This window comes from Colletes gigas, unplaced genomic scaffold (genome assembly GCF_013123115.1).
Source record: "Colletes gigas isolate AHSC1104 unplaced genomic scaffold, ASM1312311v1 Colletes_gigas_Sc00011, whole genome shotgun sequence".
Taxonomy (NCBI): Eukaryota; Metazoa; Arthropoda; class Insecta; order Hymenoptera; family Colletidae; genus Colletes; species Colletes gigas.
In genome coordinates, this window is record NW_025106640.1 from 4,153,283 (window position 1) to 4,177,989 (window position 24,707).

Below are 24,707 nucleotides of genomic sequence, written 5' to 3' on the forward strand. Positions count from 1 at the left end.
GGGGAAAGGAGAAAGGCGAGGAAGGAAGCGTCGCCGGATAGAAATTTACGAGACGGCAGTAAAAGTCCCCAGACGCGACTAAATAATTCTGTTACCTTTACGAGCCGCTGGTTTATGGACAAAATCGGCCCTAAGTAATAATTTCGGGGGCCCGGTCGCTTCCGTTGCGCTTTTTGTTCCTTCATTTTTTTTTCTATGCAACCGACCAGGGGACTCGAATCGGATTAGGATCGTTTTCTGTGATTCGTGGGCTCCGTGGTCGGTCAGCTGCGGTCAGGTTTACTGGTGGCCATTTTAGTACGGGATATCCTTCGCTTCGAAGAATTCTTCGAAGTTCTTTTGAAACTTAGATTCAAACTATAAAATTCTACGGTCAGATTTGTCTCCTGGACATTTTCTTAAAGGAGAAGAGATCGAAGAGGCTTTTATCGAGTCCAAAAAGATTTGGAAAAAATTTATATTTGATACACATTTGTGTTCTACAAAGTCCTGTCGTGGTTTCTTCTGAAAAACGATTGTCCGTCGTTGGATAGACAAATGGCGATCGTTTCTCCTCCGGAGGGGGGAAAAAGTTGGCAATTAGAAAAGACAGAAGGAGCCATAAAGCGAAACGGTAGCTTTGTGTCCATCGCAAAAGGCGCGATCGCTCTTTCGCGCGAACCAGGCCACCGAAACTTCGTCGATTTCGTTTTTCGTTCACGGAGTATTGGCTCTCCTGCATGAGCGGGTCCGTTCGACATCGATCAAATGGTTCTTGGCCGAAATTTCGACCTGGCTGCACGAGGCTGGCGATCGAAGGGCTACACCAATTCTTGACGTCGATGGAAGCAATCGCTTAGAAGTTAATCATCTCGAAGCGTGATCTTAATTGCAACAGATGCACCGTGTCTGTTTCGTAAGGATCACAGCGATCTTCCACTACTTTCAGGCGTTGGGTGTTGGAATAAATATATGAATCCTGTGTGATCTAAATCTTCCTCTTGTATGATTGATCACCGTGGACTACGTGTGTACACAGCGAGGATGTTACAGGATTTTGCAACCGCAGGAGCAATCGTTTCAGAGTAATCATCCTGACATGATATCCTAATTACAGCACACGTGCTTATTTCGTAAGGATTATAGTAATCTAACTGCTGTATATAATACACTTGTATAATCTAATATCGTAGACATCCTGAGTTTTTTGAAAATTCAGACATTATCTCTGACACCTGAGGAAGGTATCACAATATCAATCAAATTGCTTATTATTCTTTTTAACGATCGCTAATGCAAAAATAATTGCCCCAATTTTCTCGAAACTCATTGTAATCCAAACCATCGACTAATGGGCCTCGCTCGTACGAGAGTTAAGAAAGAAAAGGGGAGACAACTACTAACGTTGCAAAGGGTGCAACACACCCCTATCGATGGACCAAACGAAGCACGCGCGTTCCCTGTTCGGCAATCTCGCGGACGCTCAGCGTCGAATTTCTATCGGTGGGCCTCGAGGCGGCGTCCCCTTCACGCAGAATTTCCATTGAAAGATTCGCAGGACCCCCAGGGGGTGGTCGTGACGGGTATCGGCGAATGCGTCGGCCTCAGGGGCGGAGAAACTTAATTCACTGCCCTCCCTTCTCTTCCTCTCCTTCGTCCTCAGACTCTGTCCCTCGCTGTCCCGCTCGCCATCCCTGTCCCTCTTTCCGGCGCACCTTTGTCACGCGGGAGTTTCACCCTCGCAGCCGACGAAACATCGTTGTGGACGTGGCGTCGCGTTTCAGAGAAGGATCACGGTTTTCAACCCCCCGAACAATCGAACGAAATGGGCCCGATATCCGATCGGTGCTTCGTAACGAGTGTGGCAAAAAAATATGCAAATTAGGCAACCATTAGTTTGCATTTCTAGATTGCACCCCATGTGGAAAATTGAGCAGAATTTTTATACAGTTTTTATATTAAGAATGCAGAGAATTGCATTTAAATAGATTTTTGAGGACAGTGTTAAAAATATTTAATAAAATTGTATAGTATCTAGATTCTGCGATATTTACTAGCGTTGATATTCAAGGATGTTATTATTCCAGAGGGGTGGCCATTAATTTGAACTGTCGTTCAACAAACGCCATTGACGCTAAGACGAGCAGGGGTATTTTATATTGTTCGAAAGTAACCATCGACTGGCCAGTGGAATAAACGACCAACTCGCGACGAAACCGCGCCGATAAATCAAACCAAAGTACACATTTCCTTTCACGCATCATGCAAATTAACGCGCGGGAATGGGGGATTGATTTAGAGTCGCGGTGAAAGCGAAGAACCACTTTCATGCGCGTGGATTTATTTCGCGTCGAAGAAGCGAAGTCTTTTTTTTATTTATGCGGTTTTATCGGGGGCTCGTGAATGTATCGGGGTCCATAAAGGCGCCTTGCACACGTTCCCCGCGTCGTACACCGTTGCAAAATACAGACTGTCCCAACAACCATAATTCAAAAGCAAAAAATCTAGATTAAAGTTATATTTCCTATTGCAATTGTATTTATGGTGTAAAAATGTAAACGAAGTGTTTTAGATTTCGAACTAACGTTTGTGCAAGGAACGAATACGATTTATGGTATTAAAATTTCTGCGCAATGGCGACTTTTCGACTAAACATCGCCGTAGAGAAAAAGGTTAATCGACGCTAATTGTTCCTCGTGCCAATCAACTACGAGTCGAGGCCATTAGTCGAAGGTCCAGTGCTTAGCATAATTGGACAGCACGGATTCGATCGGCCTTTAATTTGAACCTTGAAACGTCGATCGTCGCTTGTAATCTGGCGTCAGTAGTTGCGTGGCTAACAACCCTGTCTACTTCGTTGAAGTGATTCATAAGCTGTGAGAAGTTGACATCCGCACGAACTTGTGGAGTTATTCACAGAGGCGAGTATTAAAAGAAAAATCCGCGGAAATTAGTCTCTGATACGTTTGACAGAATTTTTTAATATTCATAATTGCTCTTCAAAAAAGGGGGATTTCCTCCTTGAAGGTATTTCGTTAGATTCTGAATTTTCCATCGTTTCTCGAGGTCTCGATAAAAATTTCCTCGGTACAGATTCTCTTTTTGGACCACGTCTCAGAATTCTATTTGCCTGATAAGACACACGTGTACACTGTTTATCATCGTCGTTTCGTGTCGTTAAGTAGGCATTGCAACGGATGTAGAAGCTTAACATGATCGTCTACGCTATAACAGTATGATCATAAAGTCGCTGTACCGTGAACACGAGTCGTAAAAATCAACAAACGAGATTCGTAAAAACCAGGAATTGTTTCGACGATAAACCTCTTCGGCGCGTCCGACGTTTCCTGAACGCGGGGATAAGATAATCTCAAAGAATTTGTGTAAAATTACGACAAGACGCTTGATACTTAATCTATTTCATTAATCGGTCGAGTACCAACCGCGGGGAATGTCGAAAAATTTAGAAAACGCCCAAGAAAGTTATCTTCAATTACGAAGGATCGCGTGTGCGTGACAATAATGATTTTCTATTTCGTACAGTTGGGTAACCGGGGAGCATGAAATGGTTATTCATAGTACTTGGTGGGGGGTTGCTCTTGCAGCTAAAAAATTTCTGTACTATTTATTATGAAACATATTTTCACTCGATGTATTTAATATGGGAAACTAAAAAATAAATGTAATGAGAATTAGAAAGTGAAATCATCATTGGAACTTCTGGTGTTATATAACCCCGGTGTCATAATGATAGGAAGTATTCAAGAAATCATGAAACACCTCATAACCTCTCACAACGTAAAAGGGCATTTAAAATAAATAAGAATCTAAGGAGGACCTAGCCTCGATATTATAATAACAAGTATTTAAAATGGAGGATTGATTTAAGATCTTTGTGAAAGAAGTAATAATGGAGAGAAGAGTTCAAAATGGAGGAAATAAGACGGTAGAGGTAGGAACCGAAAAATGAATAACACGAGGCGCGAGAGTGCACCTCGAAAGTTGGTGCATCGACGTTAGGACGAGAAGTCGAAAGTCGTAAAATTTACGGCCGGTCGAGGCCGTGCAAAGGAACGCGCACGACGTTCGACGTGACAATGCCGGACGTGCACTTATACGGGCTGCATTATAATTTGCATTGTGCGCGGACCGACGCGCCATGTGCGTGCACGCGCGTTCGAAAACGCACAAAATATCGCGTTACACGCGCCTCCGCGAGGATACACGGCTTACCTACGTATGCATCGAATTCGGAACATGTGCAACAAGAAGAGGGAAGCGTCTGCGAGAGGTTGTCGTGCTTGTTCAGTGACTCTCAATGTACAGGCTGTAGATACTTTTAAGGAACACCCGACACTCTGACAAAGAACAGTCATAGACACGTTTGCTTCGTTCGAGCACCCCTTACATTAAAAACGAAACAAATTAATAACCTTAATGGTATCTTCGAGCAAAGTTACGCAGATTCAATTGAATACTTTTAATATTTTGGTGAGCGCAACCCTTCGAAGTCAAGCTTGCATAGATTGTTTCATAGCAAATGGGGGGAAAGATATTTTGATTGTTGAAATGAAGTATGAACGAGGAATAAAAATTAAAAAAATTGTTTAGGAAGAAATGAAATGGTGGATTAACGATGAAGAGGAACGATGGGGTATTTTAGAATAGTGGAAGAGGACGGTGAATTCGTTGGTTGGGTTTGGTGCTTCTGGCTGGATGCATTTCCATGTGCAACGACGCTTAGATGCGCCGATGCACGCGCGTGCAATACGGCTTTTCTTGCTGGCGGCGTCCAATGGCGCGGCAAGGTCGTGCGCATTCGTATGCTAATCGCTTTGGAACGAGCGAAGCAGAGGGAGAGGAGCACTCGGAACGATACCGGAGACCACCGACCGATAAACGCGAACGAGGATAACGAGATTCTGCAAAAATGGTCGCGCTAAGCTAAATATAGCCGGTTAATTGGCTCTAATTACGAGCGATCGCTCCGCGGTGACGCGTGCCTCGATTCCCGGGCGCAGCGTTTTCGAATTTGGAGGCACGAAATGAGCCAATTTAGACGTTCCGGGGGAGCAAAGTTCGCCCGGTGGTCTGGAAATGGCAATAACGAGGAACGAAGTTACCGGGGAAATTGACACGCGAACCAAATTAATTGCTGAAATTTGTGTACTGTCGAGGACACCGAGTTTCGATGGTCAATACGATCGTCTATGCTCGCTTCAACTTGGACATCGCGCCAATGACCAAACCATCTTTCTCTGATATTATAAAATCGTTATCTCACAAGGACTTCAAATAACCAGTGTATCTTATATAAAAATCTAGTGACCTGTTAGCTCGTATAACAGTCTGCTTTAAATCTACACTTCGCAAATGTATTTTATTTAATTATTCAGACAAGCACGAAGAGTTTCGTTGATTCAATAACTCGTTTCACAAAATCCATCCAATTCCAAAGAGAGACCCAGTGCCTCATTCGATTAACGCAAGTCCGCCGTATTTCGAATTCAGCAGAAATGGAAAAGTATGGACTTTGTTAACTCCGCGACGAAGTTTTAGAGCCGTGGATGGCCTAAAACGAGCACCGGTATAAAATCGTAGCGCATCCACCGTTCCCGTATCGAGAATCTAGGTACGGAGCGCCGTAGAGGGAGACTCCTGGCAAATCGAACGTCCCTGGAATACATTACTCAAAAACTCAATTACGGGCCAACAATAAGAAGGAACCCCTCGACCGCCTTTTTGCCCCCCGCGATAGTCGAATGAAATTATTACCCGACCGTCGCGTTTCTTCGGCCATTACCAGGGCAAACTAACTTCGGATTCTGTTCGCTCGGAATTGCAAATTCCCTGGCGCTCTTTATGTATTATGGATCCGATGGCTTTGGATGGACCGCTTGATTCGCGAACGAAATTTAATTAATTCGCTCCTGGCTGGCAAAAATCGAACCGAATAGGCGGGGACAATAGACGCGGACAGAGTCCATCTCGATCGAGTACGCCGCCACTTCGAGATCCTCCTAGCGAACGCATCGAGTAAAAATTTTTTATTCCAATTTCTTCACCCGAGATCTATCCATGATCGATATCTTTTTAAAATAATTTTATCCTCGTTCGAAGGCTGCCGTCAGCATCCCCCGCGATCGCGATCGTTTAGAAATTCGTGGAATAATTCGAAAACGCGCGGTTTCTGAAAATGACGGATGGACGGCGGTGAAATTTTGCGAGGAAAAACACCGGCGTGCATCTTATGACGGATAGGCATGACGCAGCAGTTTTCTTCTTCGTCTTCTTTATCGGCGAACGCAGTCGAGCGTTTATCAATTTACAATTCCCAGTTCGGGGAGCCGCCGCCTGGAATACCAATCGGTCGCGCACGCGAAAAACGCGGCTTGAATCCTCCATTCGAGCAGTCGACCAGTCGGCCGTACGGATTCACGATAAAAGGAGAGTCAACCTTTCGATCGAGCAACGCCAGGTGAAATGCTGTTGCAAAAAGGACTGCGTGGACAGGGACGTTGCCATTTTTAGGACCATTATTGCCATTCGCGTTTGAATGCTACTTCGTCATTCGACCTTATACAGGGTGGTTCTGAGACCGCGGTACGAACGAAAAGCAAATTACAAATATAGGATATCGTTTCCTGAAAACTCGAGTTGATTGACTCTAAATCACTTTACAAAAATTAACGGTGGTTAAATAATTAAATATATTTGTGTTTAACAAATACTGAAAAGCTTTTAGATGATTGCACCATCCTTTCAGAGGTGGTTTATCAGAAAATTATGAAATTTGATCCGTCGTCTAAGAAACTGTTGGATCGCGGCAAAGGAAGTTGTTAAATGGGCAACGAACAATTTTACGAGGCGTGTGCTCGCAAATCCGATGCTCTCCTCTCGCGAAGAGGCTTTCGTTGACTCGTTCGGCCGCGTTTCTCGCCTTCCTCCATTACCACGAGGCCGCTAACTCAATTTGTATGCGACTGCGCGAGCCCGCCAAATGCACAGCCGCCTAAGGTCAGCGCGGTTTCTAGCCGAGTTACAAGCTTCGCGCGGGGAAAAAATCCGCTCGATACACGGTGCAAAATTCCCGTGTAAGAAAAACGCAAACAATTTTCCATCGACGCTTGCGTTTAAAACGACTTGTAGTCTCGTTCCCCCTTTCCTTGGCAAATAAGACCGGTAGCCGGGTATAATTTTATTATTACGCGGTGATTTAGCTCGTTGACTGTGATTTCAACGTGTCATTTACCTGATTACTACGAGATCGAGACCGGTTCCAGTTTTTCTGAGGAGCTAGGAGCAGATTTTTCAATCAAAATTCTGATTTTTGCGCGAGAAATTGCAGTATGTGTCGCAGGTAGTAATTTGTACCTTGGAGGAATGTAAACTTTGTAGGCGAATGTTGCAAGGTTTTAGAGATAATATCGTGGATAAATGGTATCTCATATCGTATAGTTACTACACTGCAAAAAAAAGGGTTTTAGGGACTCTAAAGAGGGGTTGAAATATCTACAGTTTAGTATAATTATTTTGCAATATTTTCCCCCGTTAAAATTTGATTTTATCGACTTCTATGGGATCGGGTAGTTTTGTTGTGAATCGTGGTAATAAATGGCGGGTATTTTGAACTCCGTGGAACGTTTCGCCCAAGATGATTTCCGTTGGACGTCGGCGGGCAACGCGCATCGAGGAACAGCTTAATCATATCCCGATGCCGGCACCATCCGGCTTACGCATTGTGGCTCAGCCAATTGTGCCCTTAATCCGCCTACGTAGCCTCGGTTCCATGGCTACAACAGCGGATTCCGTGGCGCCGTTCGAGTCCCGCGAGCCAGCCCATTGATCGGACCTAGCGTACCGCGAGCACTCGGAATAATATATGCCCTCGTAACACGATCGGCGAGGATGATCTATCGGGATCGAACCAGCCAGCGAACGTATTTAGAACACGAATAGCCGGTCACCCGCTCGAGGGATCTCGAGGAATGCAGAAACATCGATCCCCTAGACAAGAACAAACGTTCCTTACCACAATTAGGAAAACCCTATTTCCATAACCTTCTCAATTCCCAATTTCAAGTTCAAGAGGATCCCAACTGTAGAAATTATATTAACCAAGTTTTTGTGATGACTCTCAGGGAGACTACGTTCATGATTTTTTGTTTTAATTGAAATTTTTATCCCTGAATATTTGTATAATAATTCTGAACGCAGGGTATCCCGATGCAACGAAAAACGTATCGCGAGAATTTTATTTTCGAATTGCTTTCCATCCAATTTGATAATGCACCGGGCTCGTTCGATTCATCGATCACGGTCACGTGTTTCGTTTAAGTTTACAAGGCCGCTCGACCCTTTGAGTACTATGGGCGTGGAAAATCCACACGAACTAAAAAAGGCGTAGCTTTTTGCACGCGGACCCGAAGGTTTTCTCTATTTTTTTATTTAACAACGATGCCCGCGAAGCGACGACAAAGGGAAGCAAAATGTCTGAAAAGACTACGAGGGGGAAGCAAAAAGGGCGAGCGAGACTGTTTTAGAAGTACGTAGGAGACCTGTATCTTGGACAAGAAACTAACTCGGCGAGCAGAAATACGAGACGGAATCAGAAAAACTTGACTCATTCTGAAGTGTGCTTAACCCAGTCTGAAAAAACTTTTGCTCGTTCCGAAGAATACTTGATCCTTTCTAACGAGCACTTAACCCATTAATCGAAAAGGAAAGTCCGCTTTACGCCAACGCTCTTATCTTTAATCATTGAGTGTCTTTAGAGTTATTCTGAATCAACCTAATATATATTTTGTCTATCAGGATAACCGTACGATACCTTAGATTTATACTTGAGAATCTAATATAAAATTGACCACTTAACCCTAGAAAATTAATTAAAAACAGAGAGTCATTGGTGCATACCTCGTCTAAATTAAGTTACTATTATCAAATTGCTAAATCCTAGTCGAAGGATATCAGCCATGTTGGAGAAAGAGTTATTCATGTAAACAGAGATCAGATAAAAGAGTAACAGGGCAATGGGTTCTGATAGAGGAATGTTATCGATATAGATCCTTGTCGGGGCCATATGATCTGCGAAAGCATTCTTCGAATGTCACGGCAATTAACGAGGGGATCCTTAAGCTGATTCGAGGGAAGGACTGGACTGCTCCACTGATCGGGAGGGCGAAGTAAAACCGGTAGGGGGTCTACGGTCCCGAGCCGGTTCTTGCCTCGCATTTTCTTCAAGCGAGTACTCACTCCTATAAGGGATAATTGAAGACCTCGGTGCTGCGACCGGCCAGACTCTTGCAAATCTTTCGGCAAGAAGGGAGGCGCGTGGAAGCAAACTACCGCGCGCTTAATATCCTCGGTACTGAATTATTTTCTTTGTTTAAAAAATGAGAAAGAAAAATGCCCATCGCGTGCCTCGAGTTATCTGCGGTTTAATCAATTCGATTGAATTACAAAATTACGATATGCACTGTGCCTACAAGTTGGATTAATAACAGTAGCCACAACGTACTGTTCCGTCAAGTTTTGTTTTAGAATAATATACAAGCCTGTTACAATGAAGAGATGCTGATTTATTTCAAACGTAATAACACGTTGTGGGTAATTTAATTTCCCGCGATTTGTTTGACGAGCTGAAATTTATCGATGCTTAGAGCAAAAATTATGGCGCTAGAGGACTCGACAGCAAGGCATTCCTAGCGGATCCCGCCTTGGACACGCCCCCTCGTTGGAGGAATTCAAGTTTTACGCGAAAAAGAAATAAGCTCTCAAAGCGTGTATTTAAATAAATTCGCGACTCGTCAGAATCGTTCGAGCAAATAGCAATTTTTCGAACTTACTATCTTCGACACCTCTTAAATTCAAATTCACCTTTTGAATTATTTCCATAGGTGTTCCGTGAAAGCCTGGTTAGTAGATAAATTATGGAAGCTCGCCCGGTACCACGCTGGAAATTATTTGAGAGCGTACCGTGTCTCGTAAATACGCGGTACGGTCTCGATTATAAAACGAAATCCATAAGAACTCGAAAATTCAATCGCCGCGGAAACTCCCGGCGTTCGCCGTAGCTCCAGATTGAATCTGTATCGATACGAGGATCGAGAGCGGCCGCCGATCGAGCCGATAAACGCGGGTTTCGTTCGAAACGTGAAACCAGTTCGAAAGCGTGCAAGAATCAGCGTCGAATGAACCCTGACTAACGATCCTCCAAGAACAATCCGACCGCGGGACGATATCGCGTTAAGACGAGATCCTCCGAGGAGGCAGTAACCGCTTAGCTTCGATCATAAAACTGCGAACGCGGCGCGGTTCGAAGGCAAATCGGAAAATCGCTTCCGGTGGATCGTAAAGTCCCGACCATCCATACTGCTGGCGTGGTTTAAAGGGGGAGGGAGAGATACGGTGATACGAGAAGCGAAATCTGACGGAGATGAACCGAGGACGGTGGAAAAGAATGCAATGAACGACCGAGCAGTGCTCCCCAACCCTTTCTAGATTGCTCGACTATATCTGTAACGAAGGGTGCGAAATATATTAAATTTTCTACTTTCCATCCGGTGTACACCCCATGAAAAGAAAAATACTTGTATCTACAACAGTTCTAAAAAGAATAATAAAATGCATTTCTAGGCTGAAGTGTTCCGTGGATAGAGTTAAAGAGTAGACGAGGAGAACCAGAAGAGCCAAACGGGGGGGAATTCCTCTTCTGGCGACGGTGAATAATAGAAAATACGCGCGGGAATATAGAGGGTAATAAGGGGAAAGATTATAAGAGAAAAGCCATAAAGGGAAGGAAGCACGGGAGAAAATAAACCCGCGTCGAGAAGGGAAGGGTGTGCAAGAGCAAAAGGAAGAAACGGTCGGTGGATGGAACGAGAGTCGAAGAAGAGAGGATCGGTAAGAAGACGCAGAAGAAAAAGGAAGAGATGCCACGAGGGAGGAGGGGGGAGGGACCGTTCGACGGAGAGGAACGAGATGAATTGACGTGGAAGAGGGAGAGGGAAACCCGGGGGCCCCCGAGAAGAAAAGGAAGAAGTCGAAGGAAGGACGTAGGAATCGTCTTGGGGGCCGTACCACGGGTATAGTATGGACCTCGACATTCCCGATCATTATTCCGCTGGCTTGCCACGGGGAGGACGGCCTGACCTTGGCGGGGAAGGCATGACCGACCTTGTTGGTCCTACATCCGAGGAACACTGTGTCCCATTCGTCATGCAAATGAGCCGGTAATGAATATCAAACGACGTTCTTGCGGGGAATACTTTCCGCGGGCAGCTACATGCCGGGAATACTCGGAATGTTTCGCGATACCTTCCCGCGGATGAGACGGCGGAGGATCCATTCGAGAAAGAATTGACCACGAATGACCGTAGCGTGATTGCGCGAAATAAATTCAAAACGACGAACAGGAGCTAACGAAACGCGTTACGGAGTGGCCTTTTCGCGCTAAGAAGTCTGCTCTTAATATTACATTCGTGCAACCGTGAAAATTCGGATTTAATCCTCAAGTTAAGTTATTTTACTTAGCGTTGATTTTTACCAAATTGGTTAATAGAAATCAACTTTTCTTCAAAGCATTTAAAAAGGAATGAACTAACGGAGGATTAAGTTTAGTTAAGGGTTAAAAAGTAGGATAGATATAGATAGATTTGCATTATCAATAAGCTGTCCTAGAACGATGATGAAGAACCAAGATCTCGAGGACCTCCAGTTCCAAAGGATCCCCTAACGAATGGATTTAGGATCAGAATTCCGCGCGCAGTCTTCCGACCAAGGTCGCGGAAATCCACTTTCCGCGAATGTATTTTCGCGACGTCGCCGCGGCGTATCGCGGAAGAATCGCGTTTCCTTCGACAGAACTGAATTCCACCTTCGAATTTGCAATTCCGTCGTCGTGGCTCTGCCAGGAAACGACTCACCTTACGCGCGCTACCTGTGTCTATCTCCTTGGTCCTCTTCTGGCTGACCACGTTGTCGTAGTCCCTGGTCGTCGACGTGTACCCGTAATTTTCGGCGAACACTTCCGCCGGCGGTTTGTAATCCCGATATCCGGTCGGGGACGGGGTTGTGGTCAATGGCTGCTCCGTGGTCCCGGGCGTCAGACCAGTGGACATATTGGGGGACGCCACGTCCTCGTCCACTTCGAACACGTCGTCGCTCATGTTGTCCTCGGCAGACATCACCTGGGGATGAGAATCGAACTATCAGACGTGTTAAAAATTCTTTCTACTTGGCAAAAAGACACTATGGATTTAATTTATTTTCACTGCTGCACTATTTTCTGGTAGCGAAGTCTAATTTGACCTAGCCCCCTAATGACTCGCAATGTAGTCCCAATCAAGAGAGTCGCAATTTTGGTTCTACCCTATTTAAATTATTTTCAATGCTTCACTATTTCCAGAAGCGAAGGGTAGCCTAATTTAACTTGGTCCCCTAACGACTCACAATGTATCTTGGATCTAAAAGGATTTGGTCACTACTGGAGCCCATTTCTGATATTTGAATTATTTGGAATTTTGAAGAATGAATCGATCCTCTAATAGACAAGCCCGCAATATTACAAATAGGGTTTCGTCCAGGAGATAAGGTGGAAAGAATTGCTTCTCGATCGGGGGACTTCCCCGAGAGCGTTGGGGCTCCGTGAGTCCGGTTAATATTTTATTATAATCCGAAGGACGCGGCCCGTGGGGGGATCGTGCACGGTGAAGAAATGCTCGAGGTGTATACCAGGCCGCGATAATTCTCTGCAAAACGAGGCCCGGCTGTCGCATTATCAAAGCTACCGAGAAAACCAGTTCGCAGAAGCACGCTCGTCCGGCCGCAAACGTTGAAATAACTGTCCTTCGATCGGCCGACATCTCCATCGGTACGGCGCGTCGTGTCGTAACGCCGTGGCCTTGTAGCACTTAAAGCCAATTAGTAAGGCCTTCTGACGGCAACGACTTCGACTTCGACGCGCCACTAATTCCCCGCGAAACGGTGAATGATCATCGGCTGTAATAACCGAGGGGATCGGGTCTCTCCTGGACTCCACCTGGCCAACGAAGGATCTTAGGAGACCGCAAACCTATCGACCAACCCGGGGGTACAGCTTACTTTTGGGTGAGTAATGATCAGTGGCACGCGATCACGTCAATTTTAGTATCGATGATGATTTGGAGAAGCGATTCCCAACATTAAATTTATGGACATTACAAATAGTTTTATAGAAACTCGTCATTTTGAAGATCACGTTAACCCTTTGCTCTACAATGTAATAAGTTTCACAATCACTAGATTTAGAAGAATTTTATTTGACAAGGGGAAGATATTTAAATACTCATTTTTCTTGTGTACATTGTATTGGACGAAGACTAATCGCACCATTTGAGTCTTAGTATCAAAGATCACGTAGAAAAGTATTTAATTTGTTCTGGGTTGAGTAGCTCGAAGTCAAAGCGTTAAAGATAATGGTCGCCACTTTGAGGGTGGATTTGACGTCGAGAAATATCGTTTACCGATTTGGAGATCCATTTTAATTCCTTTGGATCCTTCTGGCCGATTTTCTATCTGCGCCTGAATGGATGTAGATCTAAACTGTTTGTCTCCGGCAAGAACGTAGGAGAGAAACAGACATCGTTTTGAAACATTCATACGCGACACGGAAAGCTTCCTCGGCGCGAAGAAGAGATTACATCGGATTTCTTCGGCACCACTCCGAGCCAACAATGCTCTCATAAATCATGCATGACTCTCGTCTTCTTCTAGGCAAACGTATCGATTCCGAGCGAACATTTGGAGCTCCGTCGTAAATGGTAACACTGTGCGTATTCCGAATTTTATGAGGAATTTAGTTTTATTTTCAACATTAGAAATTATTGACTTCAGCAGTTTAGTATCAGCTTTAATTAACCTTGTTGGGGAGGCTTATTTGAAGATTTAATTCTTGTAATATTGCCACTGAATTTCGATACATTAAGATACCATTAAAAACCTGGTTCTTTGAATGTTTATTAATCAATGAAAATTTCGTTCATAGCGACGGTAATTGATGCCATAATAAAATTGACTTATTCATCTGGCTAGCTAAGGTACTTAAACGCGCATTACTTGAATATCAGTCTTCGTAAAGATTCGCCATCATTATTCACTATTACGCTGACATTATTCTATACCGCACTTAGCTACCTCATTTTTCCTTACGTTAAATGTCCATTAATGGCTCCTTCCACGAACGAATAAATAACCGAAGGAAATGCAGCCGAGATATAACGAAGTTAATGAAAATATATTTTATTATCATTTATTATCTTATTCCTTCATGTCGTAAGAAAACGATTTTCTTTTATCCGACAGTGGCTCGTGCGCGAAGAACAGAGGGAAGACGTTTAATTAATATCACCGCTAATTAAACGAAGAAAATAATTTGAAAGTACCTCCGTTTCAAAATTATATCCTCCATTAAACTCGAGATTACGAATAGAAATTAATTACTGTCTCCGATTTAACAAGCGGGGATACTAAGAAATTGAAAGCCTCTCGTTATTAATAATCCGAGAACGTTCTCCATAAATAATTCGTTTATTAACATTTAAGTAATGAGTGTCGATAGTTTGAACATAAAATACAATGGATCTCTAGCAAATTGAAATAAATTTATTCGTTTGGTCGCCTTTCGAAAAGCTAAAATCAGATCCGATTCTAGCCATCTTTTCGAAGTTTTCCGTGTAAAAATTTCACCGCGCCAAGGGAAGTGGTTTTGAAAAAAATGAACCGAGAATAAGGACAAATTTGGTGGACGGGTCCGGGCGATACGATCGGAAGAACGAATTCGCGAAAGCTCGCCGCGAAATACGATTTTCGTTGAACGAAACTCGACACAACACCTCGGTCGTCGTGGAGGTGTACCGGAAAATTCAATTTCCGCGTCGCGGTCGAAAATGAAACCTCCGCCGGATACCCGATACGGTTTCTATTGAATTCGTCGTACTCCGCGCGCCGTGGCTCTCTTGGATATTTTCGTCGTGTCTGGGAATCCGTGGTTTGTTCGAATTTAAATTCGTCCTAGGTTTGTTTTAACGAACGAAACGCAGCAAGTGTTCCTCGCTTTGTCTTAAAATTAATTTGATCCAGAGCTTCCCAGCGCGAGTCTAATACCGTTGCATTGTACGAACACGATGCATCGCGGAGAGAAATGATTCAGAATATCTAGAATATATTCAGCAAACGATCTTGGATTCGAAACTATGATAGAATTTTAATTAAATTGGGTCTTCTTTCGTTGCAACGAAATTTCAATTAAATACGATCGAAGTATTCGACTCCTAAAATTTAATTTTATAGTCACGATAATTCGAAAATGAAGGGTGAAACAATTATCAAAAATAATTAATCGTTTCGGCGGAAGTGTCGTCAGGACGCGATCAATCACGCCAGAAACTCGCATGTGCCGCAATAATTTCATTAAAGCGGCATTTCCGCCGGGCGCTTTACGCGCTATGCTCCCGGTTCAGTTTTCCCCCGAGAATGCTAATTCGTTGCTTTACACGACGCACCTAATTGGTACTTCGGCCTCTATCGGAATCAGTCTGATAAATTCATGGGGCACGAGTGTCGTTTGTAGTGGATAGGGGTGGGACTACCCCTGGTTTCGACGCCAGCTGACACGGGGCGGTCTGCAGGACGAAGGGAAATGGAGGGCAAACCAATGCGAATTCACGCGCCTTGCAACTTTCGTTCGCTCATTTTTCTCCCCCTATCTCTACCCACAAATTTCCCTACTTTTCCACATATTTTTCAACACCTTCCATCAACCCCTCATCGTACAATTACGACTCTGCCTCGTTGCAAGTTCTTCGTCCCGAATTTCTGAGTCTAATATATCAAGATCTGAAGAGGAATTTGTACAAATTCATAAACATGATATTTCTACGAATATAAAATAGAATAGAAAGACTTTAAGTAACAGGATAATTTATCTGGACGAAACGTCTTTGTCCGGATAAAGATTTCAGCGAAGATTTATTGGAAATTATTCGAGTAATGGACGACACCGGTGGCAGTGGCGGTCGCGCGAGTCGACGCGGGAGAGGATCCACCATCGGGGATCGATAGAGTCCGATCGAGACGATCGATGGTGAGGTCCCTGCGACCTGCGTGCGTGCGACTGTCGACTCGCGGAATACTTGCAGCACCGGTTCTCCGCCGCGTTGCTCAACGACGGCCCGGTTCCGCGGCTCACGGCGATAAACTTGCCTCCGGTAATTGGCTTGCGAAATCATCCCTCCCCTCGAAACGCCGCGACACTTTGAAAAATACCCGCGGGATTTGCCGCCGGAGATCGCGATCGTCGGCGATCTGATAGCCGCGAGCGCGCTGGATCGCTCTGACGAGCGCAGAAGCGAAAAGAGCACCTAAAAGTACCCTAACTTCGGTTGTAAAAATTAATCTCCCTCTTAACGAACGCGTTAACAATATTCAAAGATTGTAACGAGATTTTCTCACTATCGTTAATGTATCTATTCGGTCTCGTTTAGAGGGAACGCGTGTTACGCTGTATGGATCATAAACCGCTTTCGACCATTAATCGACCGATCATCGGATACTTAAAGATTTATCGACTTTGCATCAGGCTTTTAATTAGGTAGTTTCACGTTTTCTCAGGACATCAGATTTTTCATTGAAATTATTATTTTAGTGAATAGAGATTTAACCGGTGAGACTCGAGCGTCTTTGGACCCGTAATAAAAAGTTGACGACGGACTGGAACGTGACACAGTATTTTTAAAATGAAATAGTTAGGTCCCGGACTTTGACAGGCAATACCTTTTTCCACGGAATTTTGCGAAAGTTTAGTTTTAAAATTCTTGTCGAATACTTGGGGAAATTCCCGGGCGGTGTTCTTTTTTATAAGGAGAACGCGACGCTTCGAGATTATCGTGGAAATTGCACTTGGTCAGTGTCACGAGGTTGCATTGCTCCCGTTAGAAAGTTATGCGACTGTTAATAAGAGCATTCATCGACTTTAACGTCGCGGTTCACGCGGAATTATTTATGGTGTTATTAAAATTTATGATTTCTTTGTGAAAAGCTGTCTATAGTTCTCGATTCAATTTCAAAGCATCAGGGCGACAAACTCTGAAAATCTATATAATAATAAATAATTAATACTTCGCGATTAATGTTCTGATTTAACATGCTCGAGATTAAATTTCCCGTAATAAACTACTCCTCTCTTTCGAGTTGAAACTCTCGAAAACGCAAAGCAGACTCTTAAACTCTCGTTGGGAATTAAAATCTCCCCGAAAACGACTGTTTTCAACAATATTTTTTTTCCTCCGTCTCGCTTCGTATTCTCAAGCAGTTTTATTTCGATGCAACATACACGATCGTCGGTTTCTGACACATTTCGCCTCTGCGTTATTTTAAATACTGGAAATTGCGAATGAAGACGATGAGCTTGATACTAAATTAAAATTCAAGCAGTAGAATACGCAAACAATTCTACCGTATTAAAATGTTTGAAACACGCCAGCGGTATCGTAATAAAAATTTCATGAAACGTGTCGTCCCATCGGGAGTCAAAGGGTTGATGATTTAATTACTGTGTGACGAGTGTCTGGGAAAATCTGCTTTCCGCGGAGTGTTTCAGCAGAGAAAATACGGACCTTTTAGAGAGGATACTTACGTTAAGAGACGCGGAGGCGGGAACGGTGACCATGACTGGGACATCACCACTGCCACCCCTCATTTCGCCCCTTTATACAGCCCACCACCCTGTTCAGCGGCGTCACATCAGATTTCTCTGTTAACACAGAAAGCACCGTTGGTCCGTAAACGAGGAGTAAGCTTGTAAGCTTGTAATTTGATTCGGGGGAATTTGCATGCGGTTCAACGAATGACACGCTTTCCACTGTTCGCTGATATTTTGACAAAAGAACAATATATTTTCTGACAAAAAGAACAAAAGCACGTACAAGCAGAATTAATGCAAAATTTGATTGCTCGCCTTTTTAATGAGAAACGGCATTTGCTTTCGAATTTTCCGACAACGACGATGTTTCAACATAAAATGTTACCTTCTCGAAGAATCGACGAAGATTTATTTTCGCCGGGAACAAGCGACGCATTGTCGCGCTTCCAACGATTTTTGCAAGTAGAGGCGAAATTTTTAACGATGTTTGCACAACTCGTTCCTGCACCCGAGCGAAGTTTTTTTCACGGCGCTAACGAACTTTTTTCCAACGATGGAAACTCGCGACGTCCGCCCGGGGATCGCGGAACGACGTTTTTCAATCCGGTTAGCGTTGCATTTAATTTATGCGAAAGTCCAGCAACGGTGTCAAAAATTGTCGCGCGCGGGGATAAATCCGATCTGTTTACGCGAGCGTGGATCGAGGAAGTGAGAAAATCCTCTCGCGAACTGGATGAATTTCACGATAGATAACGAATAGAGAACATTGGAATTTTTCTGTTGGAATGTCTCCGCGATACTCGTCGTTTTGAATATTCACCGCTTTGATGCATTAATTTTTATTTTGAATCAGAACTGATCGGAATTACGTCGCGATCCAGCAGACGAAAAGAAGATTTACGAGTTTCTAAATCCTGAGGAGTCGTTACAGTTACACGGAAACAAACGACAGCGCGAAGAATCGTTAATTAGAATGCCAGTGGACGCGAGGTTTAACGAAGTTCCATTTTAGCCGACGAAATTGTTCCGGTTTCTTTGGGCGGTCGGTGTTTGGGTCGCCATTATACCGTGGCAATTTGCGTATCCACGCCTTCTGCATTTTATGCGCGAAAATTATAGGGTTAATTTTCATAATTACGACACGCTTGCGCAATTACCGCGAGCGGATCTAATTCCATTTATATAAATTACCCGGGCCGCCTGTTTTTCTATTTGCGAACGTGTTCGTTACGATGGCGGGCACGTTCGACCGGGATTTACGGTAGCGAAGAGGACAATTATCGCATGCACCCGTGAATCGTAGACAACCATTGTCTCTGTCGCGATCTCTACGACGTCGTGAAAGGTGTCGTAACGTGTCGACGACATTGATACCAGATGATAAATACACCCGATAGATATACACACTTAAGTTTGCATACAATCGACGGATATACTATGATTTGCGTTTAATGTACTAGCGCGGAACAGTAACTTGCAAGTGATAGTTAAAGGATCTGCGACTTGTCGAGAACTTATTTTAACAACTACCAGATATCCTTGAACTTTCAAACTAGCAATCAAACGAGCAATATACTTTCTTTATAATGCTAAAATCGAACTATATACGCAACGTTTGGGTTTGTGGATTTTATGATAAACAATATAATTAGATCGCACGCGTAGAGTCCGTGGTACAATTTCTATTACGAGGCTACGTTTCTATTTTCGTCCCATCGGGATATATAAAAGGAAAGTTTGCTCTTCCACTCGCGCGATTTCGATCCACGAGAACGGAAGCGTGTACGCGTTACACGTTCAGCTCCCCTTAGAGTTATTTTACCGCGATACTGATTACCCTACTATCATAATGCGCTTGTTGCTCTCGGGACGCCACGATCCGTTTCCACCTTTCGTCCCCGTGATTTGGAATCTCGCGCTGCGGTTTCTCTTCCGCGATCGTACCTGGATCTTCGTTCTAGATGGGCAACGATGGTTGTGTTACCGTTCCCGGTGCTCCTATCGCGATTTCTGTTTCCTTGCGGTGGAGTTGCTACGAACGAGATCGTCGATTCCGAGCACCGTTTCCGCGTAAAGCTCGCATGTATTCGCTCTGCAGCGTAAATAGACAAGAATTCAATATTTATAATAAGAATATATTATAATTTTGTATAGATGAACTGCAAGTGGGTATTGATTCAGGTACAGTGCACGTAATTAATCCTTTGACTACGGTCAATTTTAACGCAAGCATAAGTCAACACACACAGTCAACTGATTAACCGAGTTTTAGTAGTCAAAGGGTTAATTGTAAATGCTCAGCATCCCCCTCGCTAATAGCAAGTTGAACGTCTCCCAAGTTCATTCGATAATCCTGTATACCATTTGTCCAACACGCGTACCATCCGAAATTCTCTTTAAGAACTAATTTTGCCATATTCCTGCGTCCAATTCCGGCGGTTCGCAAGTAGCCACGCATACTCCGTCTCGGTATCCTCTTTCGCCCCTGTTCCAATATGAACCAACGACAGAGACCCGAGTCTCCTTCCCTCGAACTCCCAACCGAATATACTTCGTCCTTTGCGCGCTTGGAGCTAATCCGTCTCGCTTTCTATCGTTACCATACTGCCTCTATCCTCGTCGTGCAAGTTCTATTCGCCGTGTTCCGATGTTCCTCGCGTTTCAACGTTCCTATCTTCGTCGAACAGCCCGGTTCCGTCACGCGTTCCGTCCTCGTCGAACAAGCTCCCGGTAGTGTCTCACAAGTCCACCCTCTTCGTCCCGCTCGTTGGATACTCCCCAGTCCGTCTCCGTCTCTCATACGCTATCGTCTTCTCCCTCCACCGGTAGCTTGGTCTCTCATTCAAGCGCTCGTAGTTTCTCCTCGTCGCACCTCCGACAGGCTTGCGTGCACAGTTCTTTTTCTACTCTCGCCGGTTCCCTCGGAGTATCGTATGTCGCTCCTTCTTTCCACTCTACGTCCTTGTCCGTCCTCCACCGCTCCTACATCGTTACGTCCTCCTCCAACGTCATGGAACGACTCTTCCCCCCTGTTTCTGTCCCCGTCCCGCCGTCACAAGCTCGCGTCACGTACGTTTTTTTGTGCTATAATAGCGCTCTCTCGCTCGACTTAACTCCGGCGTCCGATAGCGCCATATATCCTCGTCCTCGTCTCGCCCATCGTCGTGCAATACCACCTTCTTTCCCTTTTTCTGTTACTCCGTCCTCGTCCTCGCCCGATCGCCAGACGTCCGTCTCCGTCTTTCGTTGGGTTTCTCACATCGCTGCACAACGCCGGACCCGAGAAACGGGTTCCGTTGGCGGTCTCTGTTGCACGCTCCCTGCGTGGCCCACCCACCGCAATAAGTTCCACCCGCCCACGTTACCTCTCACGCACTTCTGCCGCGCGATCATCCGTTGCGAATTGGAAAGCAGGCGCGTCGCTTATCTCTCCTCTCGATCTCCCTCCGTCGTGACGCTCTTTCTCTCGCGCTAGCTGCCGGATCTCCCTACTCTAAACGCGACGCAATCGTGAGAAAACGGGAGGAACAGACCCCGGAACGAACGACTTTTCAATCAACGAATCGAAAATTAATAGAACACATATTATAATCGCGTACCTATCCATCTTTTTGTTAGTTTTTCATTGTCCAACGATACGATTGCCTTCGTTTAATCGGAGCCTCTCAGATGCAATTGCTTTTGTTTAATTTTACTCGTTGCAAACACCAAGGTCTGCTTCTTCTGATCTGAGCACTCGATTGTCAGTATAAATTATTTGACTAAATTGCTTGCCCTCTGTTTCTAAGCATCTTTAGCGCTAATGGCATGAATACCAGTTTGAAACGTGAAGAGTGATTTCCATACTTATTACAACTTGTTATTAATAATTTTATTTGTTGCTTAGACTATGTAAAGAGTGAAAGACGGATTTCAGAAGTCTGATAACTGACACATCTTAGCACTTTATAATTAAAATTGTTTCGAGGCAAAGGATATTAATTCTATTTATTTTAAGTAATCGAATGTGGCAAATAGAGGTTGCAGAAATGAATTTAAAACAACCAATGTCTAGGGAACAGGGACTTTTTCCCGTGTTTGGCACGCTCCGCCGTCGCCATAGCGAATGTACCGGCACGTAGCAGATGCAAGTCTGAATTTTTAACCCGGAAACTGAAAACAACGCGCAAACAACGCTACATCAAGTCGGAAGCTATACTTCCCCATTCTACCTTCGGTGCAAGTTTCCAGCTTCCCAGCTCGATCACGCGTTCTATGATCATTAGCAATCGGTCACAGTCAAACTTGCGCGAACTACATCGTAGGAAACGATGGCTCCAAGAAAAGCCATTAAACTCTTTTCCTTTACTTTGTTTACGTAAAACGCGAGAGTTCCTTGGATCTGTTGCTGAGCAATTGTTGCACGATGGTCAAGAATCGTTGCTCCAGATTCCAAGGGGAGTTTGTTGCTTCGAAGCACAGTCGAGTCTTTGAAGTCACGATCTTTCGGGGATCTCGAGACTTCGAGGTGGGCTTTGGCGGTAATTGCGCGCGCTTTTCCGCAAGAACGATGGTCGATTTGCAAGAGAAATTTCTTTGTTGTCCTTGAACTCGCCGGCCGTGTACTTCCTCGGTCGTTGTTTCCTCGACTTCCACGGCCAGTCAAGCGAATCGTACTCATGGTCGGAAGCTTTATTGTGATCCGTCGGTGAACAAAGGCTTCTCTCATCGCGTGTTCGCGAACCTTGACGAACGATGACGGTGACGTTCGTCTAGCCACGTTCCAATTAAATTAAGACCGGCTCCTGTTTCATGTCCCGGAAGGCCTCGGGACGTTCCGAGCAGATATTTTTGCTCGAGTGCTCGATTTAACTTCGGTATCTTTATCGCGGGCCATCGTTAATTCACGTTTCTCCATTTTCTTCGTTTCTTCGGGTCGAAAGTTAATTTATACGACAAATGAATGTACAAGCGTAGGAATGGATGTGCCGCGCGAATGTTTATTAATTCTATTGCAGAGTGAACGGACGTGAGATTGACGGAGGTGTGAAAGAAGAGAGTGTGATTATTAAAAGTCGAAAAAGTTGTCTTCTACACAAATTCTACTGTCAAACTATTTCTACTCGTTTCAACTGGTTCTATCTAATTAGAAGAAAAACCTTTTGGTAGTCAAGTGGTTGCAGTTCGAAAAGCGAGAAGAAAGGTCAATGTTCTCCGTTATTAGCGAATTATTAAATGTTGTGGCGTGTAAATATTGTCGGATACACGGGTGGGAACCTTCAAGTTTTTTACCCCAACGGATGCATCAACCCCTGTACGCGGCACAGTGCCCTAACCAAGGTTTTCCGACCTGGGGAGGGTGTCTACAAAAATAATCCTCTTGACATTCTCTTTCGCCCCTATTAATTTGTGGATGTTAAAACAGTGTGCAGGGTATTTCCGAAAAGAGCACCACTTGGTCGATCCACCCTTTCGATCGTTCGAAGAAGTCGGAAAAGACACTGTCATTCGTACAGAGTCACCACTTTCTTTCAAGAGAAAACATTCTGGAGTCAAAATGGTATCGTTCAAGTAGAGGATAATTCCAAAATTCCTTTCCTTGGTGATTTCATCGTTTAGCCTGACTCACATCCGAACCTTGACCACTGACTCATTTTTGGAAGCTCAAGTTTAGTCAAAATTTTAGTCTACGAATAGTCAATTGTATTGTACGTCGTTAGTTCTCGTAATAAAGAGGTGGATGGAAGATGCTGGTGCAACGATCTTGGGGGACTCAGGAACGTTGGCTATTTATCGATACCGATGTTTTCGAGTTCGCTAGCATCCCTTATCAGCGGTTGGCTAGCGAAGCTTCCCATCTTCCGTTGGCGAAATCATGGCGATGCGCTCGATAATGCTGTGCGGCCCTAATGAGAGGCTCGGCTCGATCGGGTAAAGGCCATCGGGGTCCGTGGATCGTCCGGGTCCCTGTGGCACGACCGCACGCCATAAAAGCGCTCTCTATATTTAGCCACGCTTCCCCATGTGTTCCCCACCTACGTCGCCAGCAACGCGCTCGCACGTGTTTTACGACACCGCATGATCCCGACGTGTCCGCTCGCACACCCGCCGATTCTGTGTTCCTCGGGTCGTTCCAACCCTTCGTCGACCCTGTTCCTCCACCGCGTCGCTCCGTTCGCGGTCGACGGTCCGACGCAAATCGATTCCAGTTATTTTCACTTAAATCTCACGGCCAGCTCACTAATTATATCCTTACTACCACGGAGAGGGAGACAAATGCATCTTGTAATAAGTAATGGGGGTGGAATGAAGTCTGATGGTACCGAAGAAATTTTTGTAAACGAGATCACGAAGGGTTTAAGTAGGTTCCAATTTTTCTGCTTATCACGTTGACTGCCAGAAACTTAGTGTTTAAACAATTATATCCATAATTTGTCATAGAATTTATTTTTGGGGCCTCGTTAAAATTCAAGAGTCCTATCTAATATTGAGAATTATTTTTTGTAGCTTCATAGTGAAAATTCATGTCACCCACGTATGGATGTCGTGGCAGCGATTGTGTTATGTAATATGAAACCTACAAATAATTTTTGTACGGTACAACTACCTCCTTATAATCGTGCACAATAAATTCTGTAATAGTTTATATGTTACTTCAGGCCCTCACATCAGAAAACATTAATAATTTGTCTTCTCGTGCAATCTGACTCTTCGTTTCGAAATTAAATTTTTAATACGTCCATTTTTCGCCTGTCTATTTTAAATTTCATACGGCATACTTTCGAAGTAGAAAAAACGTCGTAAATAACGCCCACTTTATAATTCACCGACTCGCGTGCCTTAAACGGTTCGAATGCAAATGCCTTGTCCGAATTATCGTGCCCGATTATGCGCAATAAGATTAAGACGCGACGTCGAAATTTCCCCAGCTGTCGATTACGCAATCGAACCCGTTCGAGGAGCGCCGGTACGCTGGCAGAGAATAATGACGTTAATGACTGACGTTGATCGACACCGCGCATTGATCGCGATTAAACAAACACACTTGCCGGTCAATTTATAATTTACC

General features: G+C 44.4%; 1 protein-coding gene across 1 annotated transcript in view; it reads right to left on the reverse strand.

Annotated features, from left to right (window-relative positions):
- LOC122398596 (ras-related protein Rab-37-like) overlaps positions 1–24,707 on the reverse strand; it is a 100,394-nt gene that overhangs the window by 70,015 nt on the left and 5,672 nt on the right. The window contains exons 2-3 of the mRNA XM_043398638.1: positions 17,654–17,770; positions 11,907–12,170 (exon numbers count right to left, since the gene is read on the reverse strand). Coding sequence (XP_043254573.1) covers positions 11,907–12,170; positions 17,654–17,716 — 327 coding nt within the window. The 5' untranslated portion in view covers positions 17,717–17,770. The remainder of the gene's footprint in view (positions 1–11,906; positions 12,171–17,653; positions 17,771–24,707) is intronic.